Here is a 21,629-nt window from a genome sequence, read left to right as displayed (position 1 = left end):
GCTTTTACATGATGCATGCGGCGACGATAAAAAAAGAAAAATCTAGGAAAATGCACGAAAAGTCCGAAGCCAAAGAAATAGAAAAAAAAACCAAAAATCATGTGCAAAAGAAAGTGCTCCCGCAGTTACGCGCTACACGTGACGTAGTTATTCTTATTATTATCTTGTAGCTTTGTCTTTTCTGTGGGATGGAGGGCAACAAGCCCATCCAAGTATTCCTCTGGGTGCGTGAGAATGACAGCACCAAATGAGAAAAAACCCATTTTGAGACATTTGCACAAGCGCCGAAACACATAGGGTAGCACACTCATGCGCCCACCCAATTCATGTCTAGGTTTTTCCAAGTGAGGTCTAGTTTACCTGGGTTTCATTTATTATGTTATTTTTTTTTCATTTTTCTTCTTTTTATACTTTCTTTTCTAAAATGTTTTCAAAACTTCCAAATTTTGTTCGCATTTTCAAAAAAATCGTATTATAAAATAACTTGAAATAAAAATATCACATTTTCAAAAAATGTTTGGGATTAGAAAAAACACACTTTCCACAAGAAAGTTAGGAATTTTCCCATTTTTTTAAAAACTATCAGGATTTCTACAATTTGTTTGGAACTTTCAAATTTTTTTGGAAAGCACAAAAATGTGTGCTTTTTCAAAAAATAGTTTCATTGGATATTTTAAACAAGAGTATTTAAAAAACCATTTTCTGAAAACTTCAGATTATGCTCTTAGTTTTTGAAAAAGTCTTCTTGTTTTGGTATAAAACTAGCTGGAAATAAAATTAGAAAAAATAACATTTACTTTAGCCTACGAGCTACAATGCCGCTTCCAACAGTTATCAGGTTCCTACAGTGCCTATGGTGGGTCGCGCTGCTATATTATGCAAAATATAAGTCATATAGGAGGTCTTGCCAAAGGAAATCACATGTATGCATTACAACTATGGACCAACTTCCATTCGGCCGAGAAAGGCCTTTGGGAACCCACATGTGATTTCGCTTTCTCTCGCTCCGCTTGCACCATACTATTTTTACAATTTAGCTACTTCTAAATTGACTGAATTTTGAATTTGGGTTAGTCCATTTTCTCGTCGTTGATTTTTGCTCTGAGGTTCGTGCTGTATTTTTTTATCTTGCATGTGGTTTTTGTGTGCTAGGCATTTTTTACTGACCCCATATTAGGCTCAGTCGAGTTGCCACTGGGCTGAAGCCCGTTAAATATAGCCCTCTTCTCTCCCTTTGTTTATTTTCTGTTTTGTACGTATTTTTGGTATCATGGATAAGTGTAAATGTACACACATAAATACAATATGTGCGAAAATTATACTATTATATGATTATTGCATACTACAAAAAGTGCAATTTTAGAGCCAAGTTGTGTGCAAGGTTTTTTAAACTTTTACGCTATCTTTCTTCTTTAAATGGTAATAGTTTTGGTAATGATACATTGTTTTTATTTTCAACTTTTTCTTATTTTTATTTTTTTGTTGTGCAAGGGTTAAATCAATGCCACCAATCATTCCTTATTGTGTTTAAACTATGATATGTTTATTTTTACATATTTCAGAAAAACAATTTTTTTGTGAATAATGTGTGCAAATTTTATAGTTGATTGTTTAATTTTTATTTTCTCCCTTTTTAGAGGGTAGTACCGATGCCAAAAAATTATTCTTAGAAAACTTTATTATTTACATATTATTCAGTTTTTTATTTCATTTCTTTCTTCTTTACGAGTAAGTACAATGACACTAATTCAATCCTTTTTGGAAACATTTACCAAGCGTCCCTCGCGCGACCAGCACAACCGCCGTTGCCGTACAAGAGTTACGGGGCCGCCGCCGCGGCGTCCGAGCCTCAATTGCTTTCGTGGCCAACCGATGCATCCTCCCGCGCAGCCCTGCAGCGCCCCACACCTCCCCCTACCTACAAGCCACGCCCAAGCCGTAGCTGTAGCTCACCCCCGCTCGCACAGATCCACGCCCGCCATGTCAATCTGCGCGCCCTCCAAGCGCTCACGCCCGTGCCACAAGAGTCGCCGCCAGGCCGCTTAGCCCGACGGACCATAGGGCCCACGCCAACGCGTGCTGGAGCTGCCCCGCTCGCCGCCTAGCTCCTGCCGGGACCCGACGCGACGCCTCGCCAGATCCGCCCGCCCACGCACCTCCCGCCGCTCATGACCCCCACCACGCCGCGATCCCAACGGATCACATGGCCCATGCGAGCGCGCGCTGAGTTGCGCCCACTCGACAGCCAGCTCCCGCCGAGACCCGACGCACCACTGCGCCAGATCTGCCAGTACACCTCCGAGAGGGACTCCCCGCCGCCACCCTCTCTGGCGCCTGATCGGGCTTCGCCGGCGGGCTACTCAAGTGGTGGTGAGGTGAGGGGCGGTGGGGTGGGGGACAGTGGTGGCGCCGGAGGGGCCCCATGTGTAACCAGAGAGAGGCGATGCGGGGGCGTGCAAAGTTGTACTTCTTTCTTCTGAAATGGTAATACCAACGCCGCTAATTCATTCTTTTTAGAAACACTTCATTACTTTTAATGCGTTTAGTGTTTGTTCCATTTTTTCTTTAACAGTAATAGGAATGACACTAATTCATTCATTCTTAGGAAACTTTCCTTTTTGTGAAAAACTAACTATTATATGCTCATTACTGCATATTGTAAAAAAGCACAATTTCTATGTAAATATGTGCAAATTTTGACATTTTTGTTTATTATATTTTTTATATTCTTTCCTCGTAAAGGGTAATAAAAATCTCACTAATACCTTAGAAATCTTTACATTTTGAGTTTTCGTTTATATATTTATTATTATTGTTCCATTTTTTCTTAAAGGGTAATATGAATGCCACTAATTCGTTTTTACTTAGAAAACTTAATTATTTGGATTTTCTTTGTTTCTACTGCATTTCATTTCTTATGTAGGTAGAATACCAATACAATTAATTATTTCCTTCTTAGGAAACTATTGTTTTTTGAAACTCCACTACTATATGCTAATTCTTTCTTATTATAGAAAAACAGAATTTCTAAGTAAATTGTGTGTCTATTTTCTCTTTATTTCCTTTATTTTTTTACTTCTTATTAAAGGGTGATACCAATGCCACTAGTGCATGCTTTCTTAGAGAATCTTTTAGATTAAATACAAATGCAACTAATTCATTCATTCTTTGGAAAACTTCCTCTTTTACTAAAATTCCACTATTCCATTTTTATTCTTACATATTATAACAAAGTGCAATTTGTGTGAGAATTTTGTAATTTTATGTTTTTCCTTTGTCCTTTTTCTTTGTACGGGTAATATCAAAGCCGCTAATTCATATTTTCTTAGGAAACTTCCTTTTGCAAAGAAATCACTATGATATGTTTATCCTTGCGTATTATAAAAAAGTATAACCGCTGTGTAAATTGTGTGCAAATTTTGTCATTTATTATTTATTATTTATTTATTTTCTTTTTTCTTAAATGGTAGTATCAATGGACTTCATTCCAAATACTGTAATTTTGATTCGGACAAATCTCTTGTCTAGCAGCATATGTTGTGGGGTATGTATATTGCAGTATTAATATTCGTTTTATAAAATCTCTCGTCTTAACTGGAGTACAAAATATGATCGATTTGGACAATCTTTTAGGGTGGATCTCGAAAGATACGAAAGGAGTGATCTTCCTCCAAGCCGTAGGTACAACTTTTATTGAATACGGCTTTTGACGGGATTCTGTGGGGATTTATGAGATTGAGTATGCCTATGAGCATTACAGTATCAAATATCTCGTCATAATTATATTGGAGTACTATTTATGATTTTGATAATGTTTTTGGACGTCGGAAGACAGAAAGATCTTCCTCCAAACCGTACATACGATTATTATCAAATACCCATTTAATTTACAGGGATATACTAGATCGAGTATGGCTAGCATATTTGATTTCGTTAATCTCTCGGCCTGGGGCATTGTGGAAGCATTACTAATATTCGGCTGGTCAAATCTCATTGCATTATTGCCCGCACCCAAGTTCATTACAAATCTCTCTCCAAGCCGTGCCTACAACATTTATCGAATACGGTTTTTGACGTCATTCTTTAGGGTTCTATGAGATTAAGTATGCCCTAGGAGTATTACAGTACTTCCTCTGTTTCTTTTTAATCTGCATATAAGATTTGCTCGAAGTCAAGTGATACAAAGTTTGACCAAATATATGTTAAAAGATATCAACGTTTATAATACTAAACCTATATGTTATGAAAATTAATATCATTATGCATCTATTAATAATGATTTCATATTATAAATGATCATATTTTGTTTTATAAATTTAGTTAAAGTTTATGAAGTTTGACTATGACCAAATTTTACATGCGCACTAAAAAAGAAACGGAGGGAGTATCAGATATCTCGTCATAATTGGAGTACGTACTATTTATGATTTGGACAATCTTTTTGGATATCGGAAGATAGAAAGATCTTCCTTAAAACCGAGTACATACAATTATTATCAAATACCCATTTTGGATATACGAGATCGAGTATGGCTACCAGATTTGATTTGTTTAATCTCTCGGTCTGGAGCATTTTAAAAGCATTACTAATATTGCGTTGGTCGAATCTATTGGCATTATTGCCCGCGCCCAAAATTCACTATAAATATCCTCCGCTTGGTTGAATTGCCAAACACATTCTTTGCTGTAGGTGAGCTGAAGTAATAAGAGTGGAACAAATCCTCTTTGTTCGAACTGTCGTTGGCCTGGCGTGATGGAGTCACACGCCATGCCTTACCGGACTAGTGGCGGGGTGAGGTGGCGCGTGTGCGCCGCCGTCTTGGCCGTCTCGGCCGTGGCAGCGCTCCTAGTCGCCCACACGCTCACCGGGGCCAGGGTGTCCGGCGACGGGCACGTCCGAGCCCGTGTCCTGGCAGAGACGGAGATCACCACCGGGGAAGGTGGCGGCGGCGACAAGGACCGGTTCCCGTGGAGCAAAGCCATGCTGCGGTGGCAGCGCACCGGCTTCCATTTCCAGCCGGACAAGCACTACATGAACGGTGGATATATAACCACTACTTCAGCTTATTCATTTTTCTAAAGTTTTGATGTATCCATGGAGAAGGAAGCTGACATGGCTGCTTTCTTGTTTATTTGTTTGTCTGCTGGTGCCCCGGCGGCGTTCGTGCTTGCATGCATGCAGATCCCAACGGTAAGTACGTTCATCAATCAACTACTTCTTCCGTTTCTAAATATAAGTCTTTTAAAAGATTTCATTAAATGTCTACATACGAAACAAAATGAATGAATCTACACTTTTAAATATGTCTATATACATTTGTATGTAGTGTACTAATGAAACCTTTATAAAGACTTATATTTAGGAATGAAGGAGTAGTACTATCTTTCTTGCCGTGTAAGTATTTGTTTGTCTGCCGTGGAACCATCAGTTAATTCAAATGCAACATGCAGCTCCGATGTACTACCGTGGATGGTACCACTTCTTCTACCAGTACAACCCGAGGGGCGAAACGTGGGGCAACATCTCATGGGGCCACGCCGTGTCCCGTGACATGCTCAACTGGCGCAGCCTTCCCCTGGCCATGGTCCCCGAGCACTGGTACGAGAGCAACGGGGTCTTGACGGGCTCGGCCACCTTGCTTCCCAACGGCAAGGTCGTCGTGCTCTATACGGGGAACACCGACAACCTCGCCCAAGTCCAGTGCCTTGCCGAACCTGCAGACCCTAATGATCCCCTTCTCCGCACCTGGACCAAGTACCCTGGCAACCCCGTCCTCTTCCCGCCACCCGGAACCTATAAGAAAGACTTCCGCGACCCCATGACAGCATGGTTCGATAAGTCCGATAACACATGGCGCACCATTATTGGGTCCAAGGACGACCATGGGCATGCGGGCATCGCCCTCATGTACAAGACGAAAGACTTTATCCACTTCGAGCTCATCCCGCACCCGGTCCACCGTGTTGAAGGCACCGGTATGTGGGAGTGCGTCGACTTATATCCCGTCGGTGACAACAAGAACTCATCAGAGAAGACATTGTATGTGTTGAAGGCGAGTATGGACGATGAACGACATGACTACTACGCGCTGGGGAGGTTCGATGCGGCAGCCAACAAGTGGACGCCGTTGGACCCGGAATTGGATGTGGGGATCGGCCTAAGGTACAACTGGGGAAAGTTATTTGCGTCCACATCGTTCTATGATCCTGTGAAGCAACGGCGCGTGAGCTGGGGGTATGTCGGCGAGACCGACTCCAACCACACCGACATCGCCAAAGGATGGGCAAACCTCCAGGTATCATTATTGTACATCAATAAAAAAAATTTATGTTGTATTTACCATCTATCATTAGTTCTATTCCTTTGTTATGCATGCTTAGATATATCATGCATCGCCTCTTGATGATTAACTATATCACAACATGCGTTGTATCAATGCGATCATCATCAAACAGTGCATGCCAATTGAATGCCCTTAATTTGCATCTTCCAAGAGGTTAAATTTTCTAGTGTTTGCTAACCACACCAAATCAGGCCATTTTCCTTCCTCTCTCCTTGCTGCAGTATATGCCGTGCCATTGTTACTTATAAACAAGAATTATTGTTGGTACAGTTTCTTCTCAAATTATTGACGTCAGTGTGCATTCATACTTGAGGGACATACTTCCTTGAAGAACTAACCAATGAATGGTGTATGATGGTCGTGTAGGCAATTCCTAGGACGGTGGCGTTGGATGAAATGACCCGGACGAACCTCCTCCAATGGCCGGTGGAGGAGATCGATGTTCTCCGCTATAACACAACCAACTTCAATGGCATCACCATTAGGGCCGGCTCTGTCATCCCCCTCCACTTGCACCAAGCTGCTCAGCTCGACATCGAGGCCTCCTTCCGCCTCAATGCTTCCGCCGTCGCTGCCCTAAACGAGGCTGACGTTAGCTACAACTGCAGTACCAGTGGCGGTGCTGCCAATCGTGGCGTGCTTGGACCCTTTGGCCTCCTAATCCATGCCACAAAAAGTCGCAGTGAACAAATGGCAGTGTACTTCTACGTTTCCAGGGGCCTCGATGGGGGCCTCCGGACCCACTTCTGCCACGACGAGTTGCGGTCGTCTCGGGCCCAGGAGCCGGTGAAGCGGGTAGTCGGAAGCACCGTGCCGGTCCTTCATGGCGAGGGATTATCTGCTAGGGTTCTTGTGGATCATTCGATAGTGGAGAGCTTTGTGATGGGAGGGAGGTTGACTGCAACATCGCGGGTTTACCCGACAGAGGCAATTTACGCAGCAGGTGGGGTGTATGTTTTCAACAATGCCACCGGCTCCAGTGTTACCATTGAGAAGCTGGTGGTGCACGATATGGCATCATCAACATTAAAGCCATATGTTGAAGGACGAGATTAAATTCCAAAGGTTTATCTCTTGAGTTTGGTGTCGAATTTGTTCTAGTTCCATCAGATTGGATCCACTTAGCAGTATATGATGGTGTATCCTTTCTGTTGAGTTTGGTGTCGAATTTGTTCTAGTTCCATCAGATTGGATCCAGTTAGCAGTATATGATGGTGTATCCTTTCTCTTGAGTATAGTGTCAAATTTGTTCTAGCTCCATCAGATTGGATCCAGTTAGCAGTATATGATGGTGTATCCTTTCTCTTGAGTATAGTGTCAAATTTGTTATACATACATTCGTGCCAATGCAATGGATCATTTGTGTTGATATTATACTACACGTTGTGACATTTCCCAACAAATACACAAAACACTAAATACAACACCGAAACGTACAATGCGCGCACACATACATTAGATTCCCGGTGCCGGATATGGTCCATTAAAGGCGCCACCTATCCGTTGCCATAGAAACCTTTGTGCCCTTCTCCCTTTGACACCGGCATATCCTCTAATGGCTTTAGTGACCCGCGCAACTATTTAATTACAATATTGCATTGGCTTCTAGTGCACCAAACACACATAATCTTCATAAGTCAATTTGTGCTACGTGTGTATGAACTATGTGTCCACACCACGAATGCAATGTCTAGTCTCTATAAGTTTTGGTGCATTTTACCTCTAACACGCGATATGAGGCCGAAACCACTTGTTCATCCTTGCCGTATTTTGTGTCCTCTTTCTTATTTCCTTCTCGCTCTCCCATTTTTTTTTTTGGTGTGTACTCGTTCTCTCATAGTCTCCTAACCACCTGTGCCTTCTCTTCTCAACTGTATTTTGTTCGCATCTCTAGGCACTGTTTGGAGCATTGAATGTTAATGCCTAAAATTGGTACTCAATAAAGTCGGTTGTGTTTATGTGTCAAACTTAATATATACTACTCCCTAGCCTCCTCCCAGCTATATATCGCGCTCTCCAAGACTCAAGAAAGACCCTGGTCGAAAACTTTCCTCTTCAGTTTTGTAGCGGCGATGCAGCAGCGCAGCGGCGGCGGCGTGAGGTGGCGGGAGTGCTTTGCCGTGCTGGGCGGCACGGCCGTGGTGGTGCTGGTGGCCACCCATGCGTTCCTCCCGGGGGCCAGGGTGGGGGATCTGGGCGACGTGGTCAGCCCGGTACTCCGTCTCCGGAGAGCCAGGTGGGAGGTGGCGGCCGTGCCATCGGCGAAGACCGTGGGGGGAAATCGGCATCGAGGCTGAGGGGTTCCCGTGGAGCAACGCCATGCTGCAGTGGCAGCGCACCGGGTACCATTTCCAGCCGGAGAAGAACTACATGAACGGTATGGGAATGCACCACTTACTTGATTCCGATGATGGAGTTTTCAGATTCCAAATCTTTCCGTGTTCTTTTTCCTCGCCTTCCTCTATGTTTGGATCGGAGGAAGAAACTGGCTGCCATGGCTAGCTACCTTTTTGATGTTTGTTTGCTTGCTGACTGCCTTTTGCTTGTGGACTGGCATGCATGCCCACGTACACCGGCTACATGCGTGCATGTACGCATGCAGATCCAAACGGTGAGTAGGATCCTCATCACATACTCCTAACCAGCGGTCGTTTCTCTGTGTTTCTATCCATTGGATTGGCAAAAGGAACTACTGAGTAATTGAAACGCAAACATGCAGCTCCAATGTACTACCGTGGATGGTACCACTTCTTCTACCAGTACAACCCCAAGGGCGTCACGTGGGGCAACATCTCGTGGGGCCACACCGTCTCGCGGGACATGGTCCAGTGGCACCACCTACCCCTCGCCATGGTGCCCGACCGATGGTACGACATCAATGGCGTCTTGACGGGCTCCGCCGCCATACTTCCTGATGGCAAGGTCGTCGTGCTCTACACGGGGCACACCGACACCCTCGCCCAGGTCCAGTGCCTCGCCGAACCCGCCGACCCTCTCCTACGCACTTGGACCAAGCACCCAGCAAACCCCGTCCTCCTCCCGCCCCCCGGGACCGACAAAAAGGACTTCAGTGACCCGATGACTGCATGGTTCGACAAGTCCGACAACACGTGGCGCACCATGATCGGGTCCAAAGACCACAATGGTCATGCTGGCGTCGCACTCATGTACAAGACAAAAGACTTCGTCAACTTCGAGCTCATCCCGCGCCCGGTCCACCGGGTCGAGGGCACGGGCATGTGGGAGTGCATTGACTTCTATCCTGTTGGGGGCAACAACAATTCATCAGAGGAGGTGTTGTACGTGTTGAAGGCGAGCATGAACGATGAGCGGCACGACTACTATGCATTGGGAAGGTACCAAGCATCGGCCAACACATGGACGCCACTGGACCCAGAGGCAGATGTGGGGAAAGTTCTTTGCGTCTACGACATTCTATGATCCGACAAAGCGGCGACGTGTGATGTGGGCGTATGTTGGTGAGACTGACTCCAACCGGACTGACATCGCCAAGGGATGGGCAAACCTCCAGGTATCTTTATCGTACATCAGTCTGATTTGTTCTACAATAGGCTCTCTGAGCAGATCGAATCTAACTAAAAAAAAAGGTTCAAATTGAGCATTTCCATCATGTTTGTTCTATAAGTCAGCTAGTACTTTCCAGTACCTTTTAAGCTGCCTGCTGAATCCATGAGCAGACAAACCCAATCCAGCGAACATCTTTTCATCTACAGAAAAAGGTAGGGGTTCTTGATGTCAATGTGTCGCCATGATCATGGGACTTACCTTTTTTTGAGAACAGCTCGAGAGAGACAGGGGTTCCTGCTTATCATGGGACTTACTGTTAACGTATTCCTTTTGTACATATATCTTTGTATAGGAATATGATCACCTACCGGATATGTATTGATTTGATTAGAGATCCTCTTGATCTTTCTTGATGATCAAGTATTGTAATCTATATATATGTGATTCCAGCCGCCCTATGTGAGGTGTGCAATATACAGAAACATATTTGTTTACTTGGTATCAGCTAAAAACTTCCCGATCCAGCCTCTTCCACCTTTGGACGTTTCCCGTCCCTGATCCAATCTCGCCGTCGTCATGACCGGCTCTACGAGCACCACCTCGTCCCTCACTACGCCTCCCCTGCCCACCACCGTCGTCACTGCTGCCATGCCTGCCCCCTCCTCGGCTGTTCAGGTCGCTAGCGTGCGCACCCATGTGCCCGTCACGCTCGACCTCCACACCTCCAACTTCACCAAGTGGCGGATGCTCGTCCGTGTTCTCCTCGGTAAGTACGACTTGCTCCCTCACGTCAACACCGTCACCGCCGAGGCGGACCGCACGCCCGACTGGACTCGCGAGGACTACGTCGTCCGGTCATGGCTCTATGGGTCCATCTCCGATGAGATCCTCGACATCATCATGGCCGAGGACCAGACGGCTCAGGAGGCGTGGACCCTCATCACCAACCTCTTCCTCGACAATCAGATGACCCGTGCCGTCTACCTCGAGGCGGAGTTCCGCGGCCTCGTCCAAGGTGACCTCTCCGTCACCACCTACTGCCATCGCCTCAAGGCTCTCTCGGATGCCCTCGGCGACGTGGGCACTCCCATCTCCGACCAGACGCTCGTTCTCAACTGCCTCCGCGGCCTCAATGCGCGCTTCTCCGACATCACTACCATCGTCACCATGCAGAGCCCCCTGCCGTCCTTCGCCCAGACGCGCTCTCTCCTCACTTTGCGTGAGACCCAGCTCGCGAACTCCACGGTAGTCGGGCACCAGACCGCGCTCTACAGCGGCAGTTCATCCCATGGAGCGGGTGGCTACCATGGTGCTGGTGCTTCCTATGGCGCTGGTGGCTCAAACACGTCCGGCCAGAACCGCGGTGATGGCAACCGGAGCGGCGTCAACTTCGGTGGCAATCGCAACGGCGGCGGCAACTGGCGCAAGAAGAAAAACAGCGGTGGAAGCAACACCAGCAGCAACTCTGGCAATCAACGCTCCAACCAAGCTAGCTCTCCTGTCGGCCCGTGGGTGTGCTTTAACCCATATACGGGTCAACAGCTCCAGGCGTCTCCAACGGCAAGGCAAAATGCAGGGGCCGGCCTCCTCGGCTCGCGACCCCCAGCGCTCCCACCGGCGCAAGCTTTCACCTCGCTGGCTCCTCTTCACGGACAGGCGTTCGGCACCAACCCGCCGCCGATCCCCGGCTATGGCGGCACTCCGTCTTGGGACTGCACCGCGCTAATGGCCGCCCTCAACAACGCCGCCACCCCCTCGACTGTTGGTGAGTGGGTCATGGATTCCGGAGCCACCGCACACATGGCATCCGACCCCGGTATGCTCCAGCACCTAGCTCCTTCCAATTCTTCTTCTATTGTTACCGTGGGCAATGGCTCCACCTTGCCCATCTCACACATTGGTCACACGTCCATCCCCACTTCTGCTCGCACACTCTTGCTTAACAATGTCCTACTTGTTCCTCACATTGTCAAAAATTTACTCTCTGTTCGTCGTTTTACTATTGACAATCTTTGCTCTATCGAATTTGACCCTTGGGGATTTTCTGTGAAGGATCTTCGCACCAGGGCCGTGATCCTCCGTTGCAATAGCCAGGGAGAACTCTACATCTTCCCTTCGGCCGTCGTCAATCACCACGCCCATGGACTACTTGCCACCACCTCCACCGAGCTTTGGCATCGCCGCTTAGGACATCCAGGACGTGACGCCATGTCCCAACTTCATAAACAGTCTTTTATTTCTTGTAATAAGGCAGCTTCGTGTGTTTGTCATGCTTGTCAACTTGGCAAGCACGTGCGCTTGCCCTTCGCTAGGTCATCTTCAATAAGCGTCGAACCTTTCACATTAATCCATTGTGATCTTTGGACCTCTCCAGTTTTGAGTAATTCTGGCTTTAGATATTACCTTATCATTGTTGATGATTTCTCACATTTCATGTGGACTTTCCCTCTCCGTCAAAAGTCTGACACCGCTGCCATTCTAATCAATTTTGTCGCGTATGTTCGGACACAATTTTCTCGTCCCCTCGTCGCCATGCAGGCTGACAATGGTACTGAGTTTATCAACTCCACAGTTACCACCTTCTTCTCCACTAACGGTATTCGCCTTCGTCTCTCGTGTCCCTACACTTCTGCCCAAAATGACAAGGCCGAACGCGCCATTCGTACAATCAATGACGTAGTACGGAGCCTTCTATTTCAGGCATCAATGCCGCCATCCTATTGGGCAGAGGCCCTTGCCGCAGCTACCCACCTCGTTAATATACGACCTTCCCAAGCCATAGACTTCGCCATACCCTATATTCGCCTATATGACTCTGCGCCGGATTACGCCGCTCTTCGTGTCTTTGGTTGTCTATGCTATCCCAATCAATCTGCCACCGCTAAGAACAAACTCTCTCCTCGATCTGTCGCGTGTGTGTTTCTTGGCTATCCTAGTCAACACAAAGGCTATCGTTGTCTCGACCTTGCCACTCGACGTGTTATCATTTCTCGTCACGTCAGTTTTGACGAACATGTGTTTCCATTCAGCCGTATCCCTGATCACCCAAAAACTACACTAGCCGATCTAGATTTCCTACTCCATCTAGCGGCCACACATCAGACCCAACCCGTTATGCATGTATACCCATCACCCGCCATGCATGGTGGGGCTCCACCCACCTCTCACCGTACACTGCCTGCAGCCCCGTCTCCAGCCATGCACCATGGCTCTCCGCCTCCCACGGCGTCACCAGCTCCCAGCAGCCCACCTATGTGTTCGCCCAACTCTGCACCTATCCAGCCGGCCTCCACTTCTCTCATCGCCGACCCCGCCTCTCCTCTTTCCCCCGTGTCTCCCATCTTGTCGTCGCCTGTTATCATTCACCGTCCGCCGTCACCGAGTAACACGCATAATATGCTCACACGTGCCAAACGTGGGCTCTTCCAACCCACTGATCGTCTAAACCTCACGGCAACACACTCCACTCCATTTCCCATTCCCAAAACATACCGGGGTGCTCTCCATGACCCTCACTGGCGTCGTGCCATGCTCGAGGAATTTGATGCTCTTGTTGCTAACGGAACATGGTCACTTGTTCCTCGACCTCCTCGTGCTCATGTTGTTTCAGGGAAATGGATCTTCAAGCATAAGTTTCACGCTGACGGCAGCCTTGCTCGTTACAAGGCTCGGTGGGTGGTCCGTGGCTACTCTCAACAGCCAGGCATCGACTTTGACGAGACATTCAGCCCCGTGGTGAAGCCGGCCACGATACGCATCGTCCTCAGCCTTGCCGTTTCACAGGCGTGGCCGGTTCACCAGCTTGACGTCAAGAACGCCTTTCTTAATGGCAATCTTGACGAGGAGGTTTACTGCCAGCAACCTCCTGGCTTCATCGATGCTCGCTGCCCCGACTATGTGTGCCGTCTTCACAAATCGCTCTACGGTCTCAAGCAAGCTCCACGTGCTTGGTACCAGCGGTTTGCTCTCTTTGCACACCGGATGGGATTCGTCGCCTCCAAGTCGGATGTATCTCTGTTCATCTACAAGAGTGGTCATGACCTCGCCTACATTCTCCTATATGTGGATGACATTGTCCTCACCGCCTCCACGGACCAGCTCCTACGGCGTCTTACTCAGCAGCTCCACTCCGAGTTTGCCATGACGGATCTTGGCACCTTATCATTCTTCCTCGGCATTGCTGTCACTCGCACATCATCTGGTATGGTGCTCTCCCAGCGACAGTATGCGTTGGATCTCCTCCAGCGTGCCGGCATGGTTGATTGTAATCCGTCGGCTACTCCCATCGATGCCAAATGCAAGTTGTCGGCGCAAGATGGGTCTCTGCTCGCTGATCCCACCGAGTACCGCAGCTATGCCGGAGCTCTACAGTACTTGACACTCACGCGACCCGACATCGCGCACGCTGTTCAGCAGGCTTGTCTCTATATGCATGCACCTCGAGAGCCGCATATGCATCTGGTCAGGCGTATCCTTCGATATATCAAGGGCACCCTTGACCTCAGCTTGCACATCGCCCCCTCTTCATCGACCTGTCTCACGGCTTACTCTGACGCTGACTGGGCTGGTTGTCCCGACACTCGGCGCTCGACCTCTGGATATTGTGTTTATCTCGGTGATACTTTGGTCTCTTGGTCGTCAAAACGCCAGACCACGGTATCTCGTTCCAGTGCCGAGGCAGAGTACCGTGCTGTTGCTCATGTCGTGGCTGAGTGTTGTTGGATCCGACAGCTTCTCGGTGAGCTTCATCATCCCCTATCGACTGCCACTATTGTCTTCTGTGATAATGTCAGCACCGTCTACATGGCATCCAACCCAGTCCAGCATCGTCGTACCAAACACATAGAGATCGACATTCACTTTGTTCGTGAGAAGGTGTCCCTTGGCGAGGTGCGGGTTCTGCATGTGCCATCTTCCCATCAGTACGCCGACATTATGACAAAAGGGCTCTCGTCGCAGCTCTTCTCTGAGTTTCGGTCCAGTTTGTGCCTCTTGCCATACGACGCACAAACTGAGGGGGGGATGTTAACGTATTCCTTTTGTACATATATCTTTGTATAGGAATATGATCACCTACCGGATATGTATTGATTTGATTAGAGATCCTCTTGATCTTTCTTGATGATCAAGTATTGTAATCTATATATATGTGATTCCAGCCGCCCTATGTGAGGTGTGCAATATACAGAAACATATTTGTTTACTCTTACCTCTCTTGAATTAACGAATTATATATCGATTTAATGGTGTATGGTGTAGGCTATTCCGAGGACAGTGGCGCTGGACGAGAAGACCCGGACGAACCTACTCCAATGGCCAGTGGAGGAGATCGATACGCTCCGTCACAACACCACTGACCTCAGTGGCATCACCATCGGCACTGGCTCAGTCTTCCCTCTGCACCTCCGGCAAGCCGCTCAGCTCGACATAGAGGTCTCCTTCCGCCTCAACATTTCGGATATCGCCGTCCACAACGAGGCCGATGTCGGCTACAACTGCAGCACCAGCGGTGGCGCCGCCAACCGGGGTGCACTCGGCCCCTTCGGCCTCCTCTTGGTCACCACCAACGGTCACAGTGAAAAAATGGCAATGTACTTCTACGTGTCTAGGAGCCTCGACGGGGGGCTCAGGACCCACTTCTGCCATGACGAGTCGCGTTCATCGCTGGCCAGGAACATTGTGAAGCGTGTGGTGGGCAGCACCGTTCCGGTGCTCGACGGCGAGGCCTTCTCCGCTAGGATTCTTGTGGATCATTCCATTGTTGAGAGCTTTGTGATGGGTAGGAGGTTAACGGCGACGTCGCGGGTGTACCCGGCTGAGGCCATCTACGAGGCCGCCGGGGTGTATGTTTTCAACAATGCTACCGGCTCCACTGTCACCGTAGAGAAGCTCGTGGTGCACGAGATGCACTCAACACCGATGCAACTGGATCTCTATGTGCGAGATTAACTTCCAACGGGTTTCTCTTTCCTAAGTTCCGTGTCTCATTTTTTTTCTAGTTCTGACAGATGGATCTAGTCAGTAGCACATTCACGGAACGGAAAAAATAATCGCAAAATTCTTAGAGCATCTCCAACAGCCGCGCTTCGCGCCGCGCCCAAAAAATGTATTTAACGCGCGCGCTTCGGCTGGTTTAGCGCGGGGATAAGCGCTGGCTCCAACAGCCGCACTATAATGTAGCGCGCGCGCCGCTCCAACAGTATCCAAAATGCAGCGCGCGCAGCACGCATAAAGCACATATACATTTCAAAAAATAGGAGAAAAACGATCAAACAAACAAAATAAATTAACAATAAATAGTTATTACAACTCAAACAAATAGTTTATCGTTCAGTACAATAAATAATGCAATAAACACAACCAATAGTTCATGAACAATACAATACAAATAATGCAATCAAATCATGCTCTTTGTCGTCCATGCCATGCCCACCACTCTTCAATCAGATCCTCCTCTTCCATATCAAATTCTTCTTCGGAAGAATCATACGACGAACTCATCTACAATGTCGAACTCATCTACAATGCGAGCGCTCGGACACTGTTCCTCGGACGTCGGAGGCGCGCGAGGGCCGGCCGGACTAGGAGGGGTGGGGCGGAAGCGCGGCGGCGCGGGGAGGCCGGGGAAGCGCCTGAACGGTCGCCGGGGGGGCGCGGGCGGCGGCCGCAGCAGAGACAGGCCGGGGAAGCGCTTGAGTGGTCGCCGGCGAGCGCGGGCGACGACGGTGTCGCGGGGATAGGCCGGGGAAGCGCTGAACGGTTGCCGGGGCGCGAGCGACGGCGGCGGCGCGGTCGGATGGGGGCGGCGGCGCGGACGCGAGAGTGGAGGAGCGAGCGCGGGAGCGCAGGAGAGAGCAGGAATGAGCGCGGGAGAGTCGCGCGCGCGGGAGCCGGCGCAGCAAATAACGGGCGCGGGATTGCGTTTCGGCCAGCGCGCTGAACTGGAAATGGCGCGCGCGCCGTTTTTGCGCGCCCGCTGAAGCTGCCCGCCGCGTTGCGCGCGCGCTAAAACTGCCTTTTTTACGGCGCGACGCTTGTATAGCGCGACTGTTGGAGATGCTCTTACTGTCTGCTCAGCAGATCATATTAGTTTGCACTGTCCATTGGACTGGTAGCAGGGTGGAGTGTTGAGGAGTCCAGTCCATACAATCGGTTAAGGCCGGAAAATATATAGAACAGAAAGGACGGATCCATTAGGTCTTATGTAGCTCGATAGCTAGACTCGACACTGTTCTCAAAAAACAAAAGAAGACTCGACACATAGGACTCACCCAAGCTAAATTGGGGCCCCTCACCTGTATATCAATCCTTTTGAGCTATAGGCTTAGTCATATGTAACTCAAGTGGCCTTTTCTGCTAGATCTCCGATTATTTCAATACTTTCAACCGACAGTGTTGGAGAACGTTGCATGGGAGATACAAAATTTCATACGCACACGCAATACCTATCTATGGCAATGATCATCTACGAGAGGGAAGAGTGAATCTACATACCCTCGTAGATCACTAAGCGGAAGCGTATATAACGCGATTAATGTAGTGGAACATCTTCGCCACAGCCCGTCCCGCGATCTCATCACGATCCATCCCGCGATCCCATCACGATCCATCCCGATCTAGTGCCGACCGGACGGCATCTCCGCATTCGGCACATGTACAGCTCGATTACGATCTTCGTCTCCTTGATCCAGCAAGAGGGGCAGAGAGGTAGATGAGTTCTCCAGCAGGGCGGCGTGGTGGTGATGGTGGTGAACTAATCTAGCAGGGCTTCACCTAAGCACTACCAAACTAGACTAGAGAAGAAACATGTCTAGAGAGAGAGAGAGAGAGAGTCGTGGCTGATTTCCGTGTCACCAAAAACCCTCAATACCTCTAATATATATAGGAGGAGAAGAGGGAGGCAGGCGCCCTAGGGTTTCCCCTTTGGGTCGGCCGAAGTAAGGAGGAGAGGAGGAGTCCTCCTCCAATCCTAGTAGGATTAAGATTCCTTCCTTCCCACTTGAAAACTCTTTCCACCTTTGGCTTTTTGCCTTATACTTCCACTCAAGCCGCATGGGCCCTTAGGGGAGGCCTTGGCCAGCCCACCAGGGGCTAGTTTGCCTCCTCTCACAGCCCATGAAGCCCTTGGGTCGTTACACCCCTCCCGGTGGTCCCCCGGTACCCTCCCGGTACACTATCAATGAGCCCGAAAATTTTCTGGAGACCAAAACAGAACTTCTTATATATCATTTTTACCTCCGGACCATTCTGGGGCTCCTCGTGATATCCAGGATCTCATCCGGTACTCTGAACTATCTTCGGTCACCAACACCTGTAACTGTCAACTGTACCAAAACGTCACTGAACCTTAAGTGTGCACACCCTATGGGTTCGAGAACTATGTAGACCTGACCTGAGACATCCTCAGGTCAATAACCAGTAGCGGGACCTGGATGCCCATATTGGCTCCTACATATTCTATGAAGATCTTTATCGGTTGAATCTCTATGTCAAGGATTCAGTTAATCCCATATGTTGTTCCCTTTGTCCTTCAGTATATGTTACTTTCCCGAGATTCGACCGTCCGTATCTCCATAACTAGTTCAATATTGTCACCGGGAAGTCTCTTTACTCGTTCCATAATACCAGATCCCGTGAATAACTCCTTAGTCAGATTGCTTGCAAGGCTTGTTGTGATGTTGTATTATCGAGTGGGCCCCGAGATACCTCTTTATCACACGGAGTGACAAATCCCAGTCTTGATCCATGCCAACCCAACAGACACCTTGGGAGATACCTGTAGATCACCTTTATAGTAACCCAGTTACGTTGCAACGTTTGATACACATAAGGTGTTCCTCCGGTGTCCTGGAGTTGCATGATCTCATGGTCATAGGAACAGATGCATTGACATGCAGAAAACAATAGCAATAAACTGACACTTCATATGCTACGATCATGGTTTGGGTCTTGTCCATCACATCATTCTTCTAATGATGTGATCCGTTATCAAGTGACATCTCATGTCTATAGCGAGGAAACCTTGACCATCTTTGATCAACAAAGTAGTCAACTAGAGGCTCACTAGGGACAACGTGTTGTCTATGTATCCACACATGTATTTGAGTTTTTAATCAATACAATTCTAGTATGTATAATAAACGATCATCATGAACAAGGAAATATAATAATAACCAATTTATTATTGCCTCTAGGGCATATTTCCAACAGACAATGTTTTTGGAAATTTGTTGCCCCAATTAATCAAAATTTCTCAATTTTAGGTGTATACAAGACATGTGGAAATATCGACCACTTCAATGGTCCTCCATAAGAAAGATCCTTGCGTGGTTTTTTTAAAGGGTTTACCCCGATCCCTGCATCAAATGATGCACTCGGCAATATCCTTGTGTGCACTTTACTGACTTATCTGAGGCATATAAACTTATGTATGCAACCCAATGTGCTGATTAAGACGACACCTTTTGATTTTGCTCAATGTGTTTTGTGCATGGCTCAGCCTGCAATGTCTACTTTGCGCTGTGATTTTATTTTTTTGCGGGAATATTTTGCGTTGTGATGACCATGCTGAATTCACATTTTCCTTTTTCCTTGCTATCTAATAAGTCACTTTACTAACATGGTTTGTGTCAAAATTACAACTGACCTTTTGCTACAAATATAATTTCAGTTATTTAGATTGAAATTTTGAAAATCGTAAACATATATTTGTACGTATGTACAAGCGGGGAAAAACAGGCAGTGAAACAATTTTCTATATTATAGTGATGCTTTTTATTCTGTAGTAGTGAAAGCAGTGTCAACCCTACGCTATCACCGCACTAAACACATGGATGTCAGACTTCTTTTGCATGGAACATCGGTTTTAATTAAATGTCTAGTTAATTGTATGTGCGTTGCAACGGGTTACACAAAAGGTGTTACTAAAATTTAAATTACTTTTCACATAAAAATCATGATTTACCTTCCCAATGTAAACCTAGATTTACCCGCCATTTTCTTGGTATTGTGATTGCATACTAAAAATCACTACAAAACGGAGGATTTTTAACGACGGCTCACTTGTGTCATCTAAAACTAATTTTACTCACCGAATATGTTCCGTTGACAATTTTTGGCAGTCACCCCCACCAACACTGAAGCGCTAACGCCAAAAACAATCTTTATGGTTCCACCTTTTTAGACAGCTAAGATTGTATCATAGGTGGCGAATTAAGTTTTGTGATGAATGTCCATCTTCATTGATGGGCCAAGACCGTCACCTTTGACCCACCGATTTTTCAACTAAGTTTGTTTTTGGTGACAATAATCCATCATTTATAATCGATTTGCAAGTTTGTCTGGTCAATATATTGGACAAATGGGCCCAACGGGTTCAGCCGTTTATTGAGGTGAAAATAGTAGGAGAGGCTACAACTGTGCTATGTTAAAAGTAGTGGTATTTTACATTTGTACAATCCTTGAGGAGGGCCCTCAAGAACTATCAAGTGCATGATCAAACCATAAAAGAAAGGGAATTAATACAAAAAGGTCAGAGAGACCAAAAGTGAGCAAGACTCTCACTATAAACAAGCTCACAAAGAGACATCAAGCATAGTAATATAGCCCCAAAGATGGGGATCAATCCTATACTTCAACCACATGATATCTGTTTTGGTTATTTTCTTCCATACTCTAGAAGATGGAGTAATGTGCCAAAATATAAAATTGTTGTGGTCCTTCCAAATATCCTAGACAAAAATGGCAGTGATTTCAAAAAAGAGTTGTCCTGAGAAACCAATTTAGCTGATTCGATTGCATCTCCCCGTAGAAGATTTGAATTCTAGCGGATACCAAATTTAGCCCATCAATCCACACTGAAGGGGTAGGAGGAGATTAAATGATCAGTAGTATCCTTAGTCCCGGATGGCAAATAATACAATTGAAAGAATTCCCAATATTGCAATGTCTTTTTCTGAGCATTTTGTGAATGTTTAATCTTTATGTTGTGAGGAACAACACGAGTACCTTCAGCTCATATGAAGGTTGGATTTCCAAAAACAAGAAAATGGAGGTGGAGCACAATTGTCTGGTGGCAATGCCAATACAACGTTTTGATCGAAAAACTAGAACCACAAATATAGGACCAAGTGTTTGTATTATATGCAATATATAGGGAACTTGGCCGAAGAGAAGCCACCATATCCATCTCAGAGTGTGCTTCAAGGGAGAGTACTAGATGTGGAATTAATTGGCTATGTTAATTAGCTGAAGCAAAAAAATTGAGCAACTGAGCAGTTCTTACTAATGACAAAATATAATAAGGACGCAAATCTTGAGGAAAGAAGCGCACCATTCAATTATCATGCCACATCGCAATATTTTTACAGTTGCAAACCAAATATGAGGAGATGCCATGAAAAAGGGGCATAAGCTTTATAATGTGATACAACCAAAAGATCCACAAGTGAGCTTAGCGCGAGGAATGGAACCATAATAAAACTCCTTGACCAATCAAAACCAAGGAAGCTCACACTGGTTATAAGATGTACCCAGAAGTTCCAGCAATAGAGCTTGATTTTGACTTTTAAATTTATGAGACCCAAGCCAACATTTTTGTTGGGGAAACAAAATCTATTCCAAGCAACCAATGAATTGCAATAATTGCCTTGCTCTATTTTCTTTGTCCACAAAAGGCATCTCCTAACTTTGTCAAAATACCCAATGAAATTAGGATGAAGCTCGAAGGTACACATTGCAAAGTTTACCATGGATGTG

At 46.8% G+C, this 21,629-nt stretch overlaps 1 protein-coding gene and 1 pseudogene across 1 annotated transcript; both read left to right on the top strand.

The window, feature by feature from the left end:
* Positions 1-4,674: 4,674 nt before the first annotated feature.
* LOC123409665 (sucrose:sucrose 1-fructosyltransferase-like) lies at positions 4,675-7,673 on the top strand. The gene is made up of 4 exons (XM_045102535.1): positions 4,675-5,039; positions 5,183-5,191; positions 5,452-6,296; positions 6,711-7,673. The coding sequence occupies exons 1-4, from the start codon at positions 4,754-4,756 to the stop codon at positions 7,398-7,400; spliced, it is 1,830 nt and encodes a 609-aa protein (XP_044958470.1). The 5' UTR covers positions 4,675-4,753; the 3' UTR covers positions 7,401-7,673.
* A 621-nt stretch (positions 7,674-8,294) lies between these two features.
* Positions 8,295-15,844, top strand: LOC123413241 (annotated as a pseudogene).
* Positions 15,845-21,629: the final 5,785 nt, after the last annotated feature.

This window comes from Hordeum vulgare, chromosome 7H (assembly GCF_904849725.1).
Source record: "Hordeum vulgare subsp. vulgare chromosome 7H, MorexV3_pseudomolecules_assembly, whole genome shotgun sequence".
NCBI classification, from domain to species: domain Eukaryota; kingdom Viridiplantae; phylum Streptophyta; class Magnoliopsida; order Poales; family Poaceae; genus Hordeum; species Hordeum vulgare.
The sequence above is the reverse complement of the archived record's forward strand: the minus strand, read 5'-3'. Positions and strand labels throughout refer to the sequence as shown.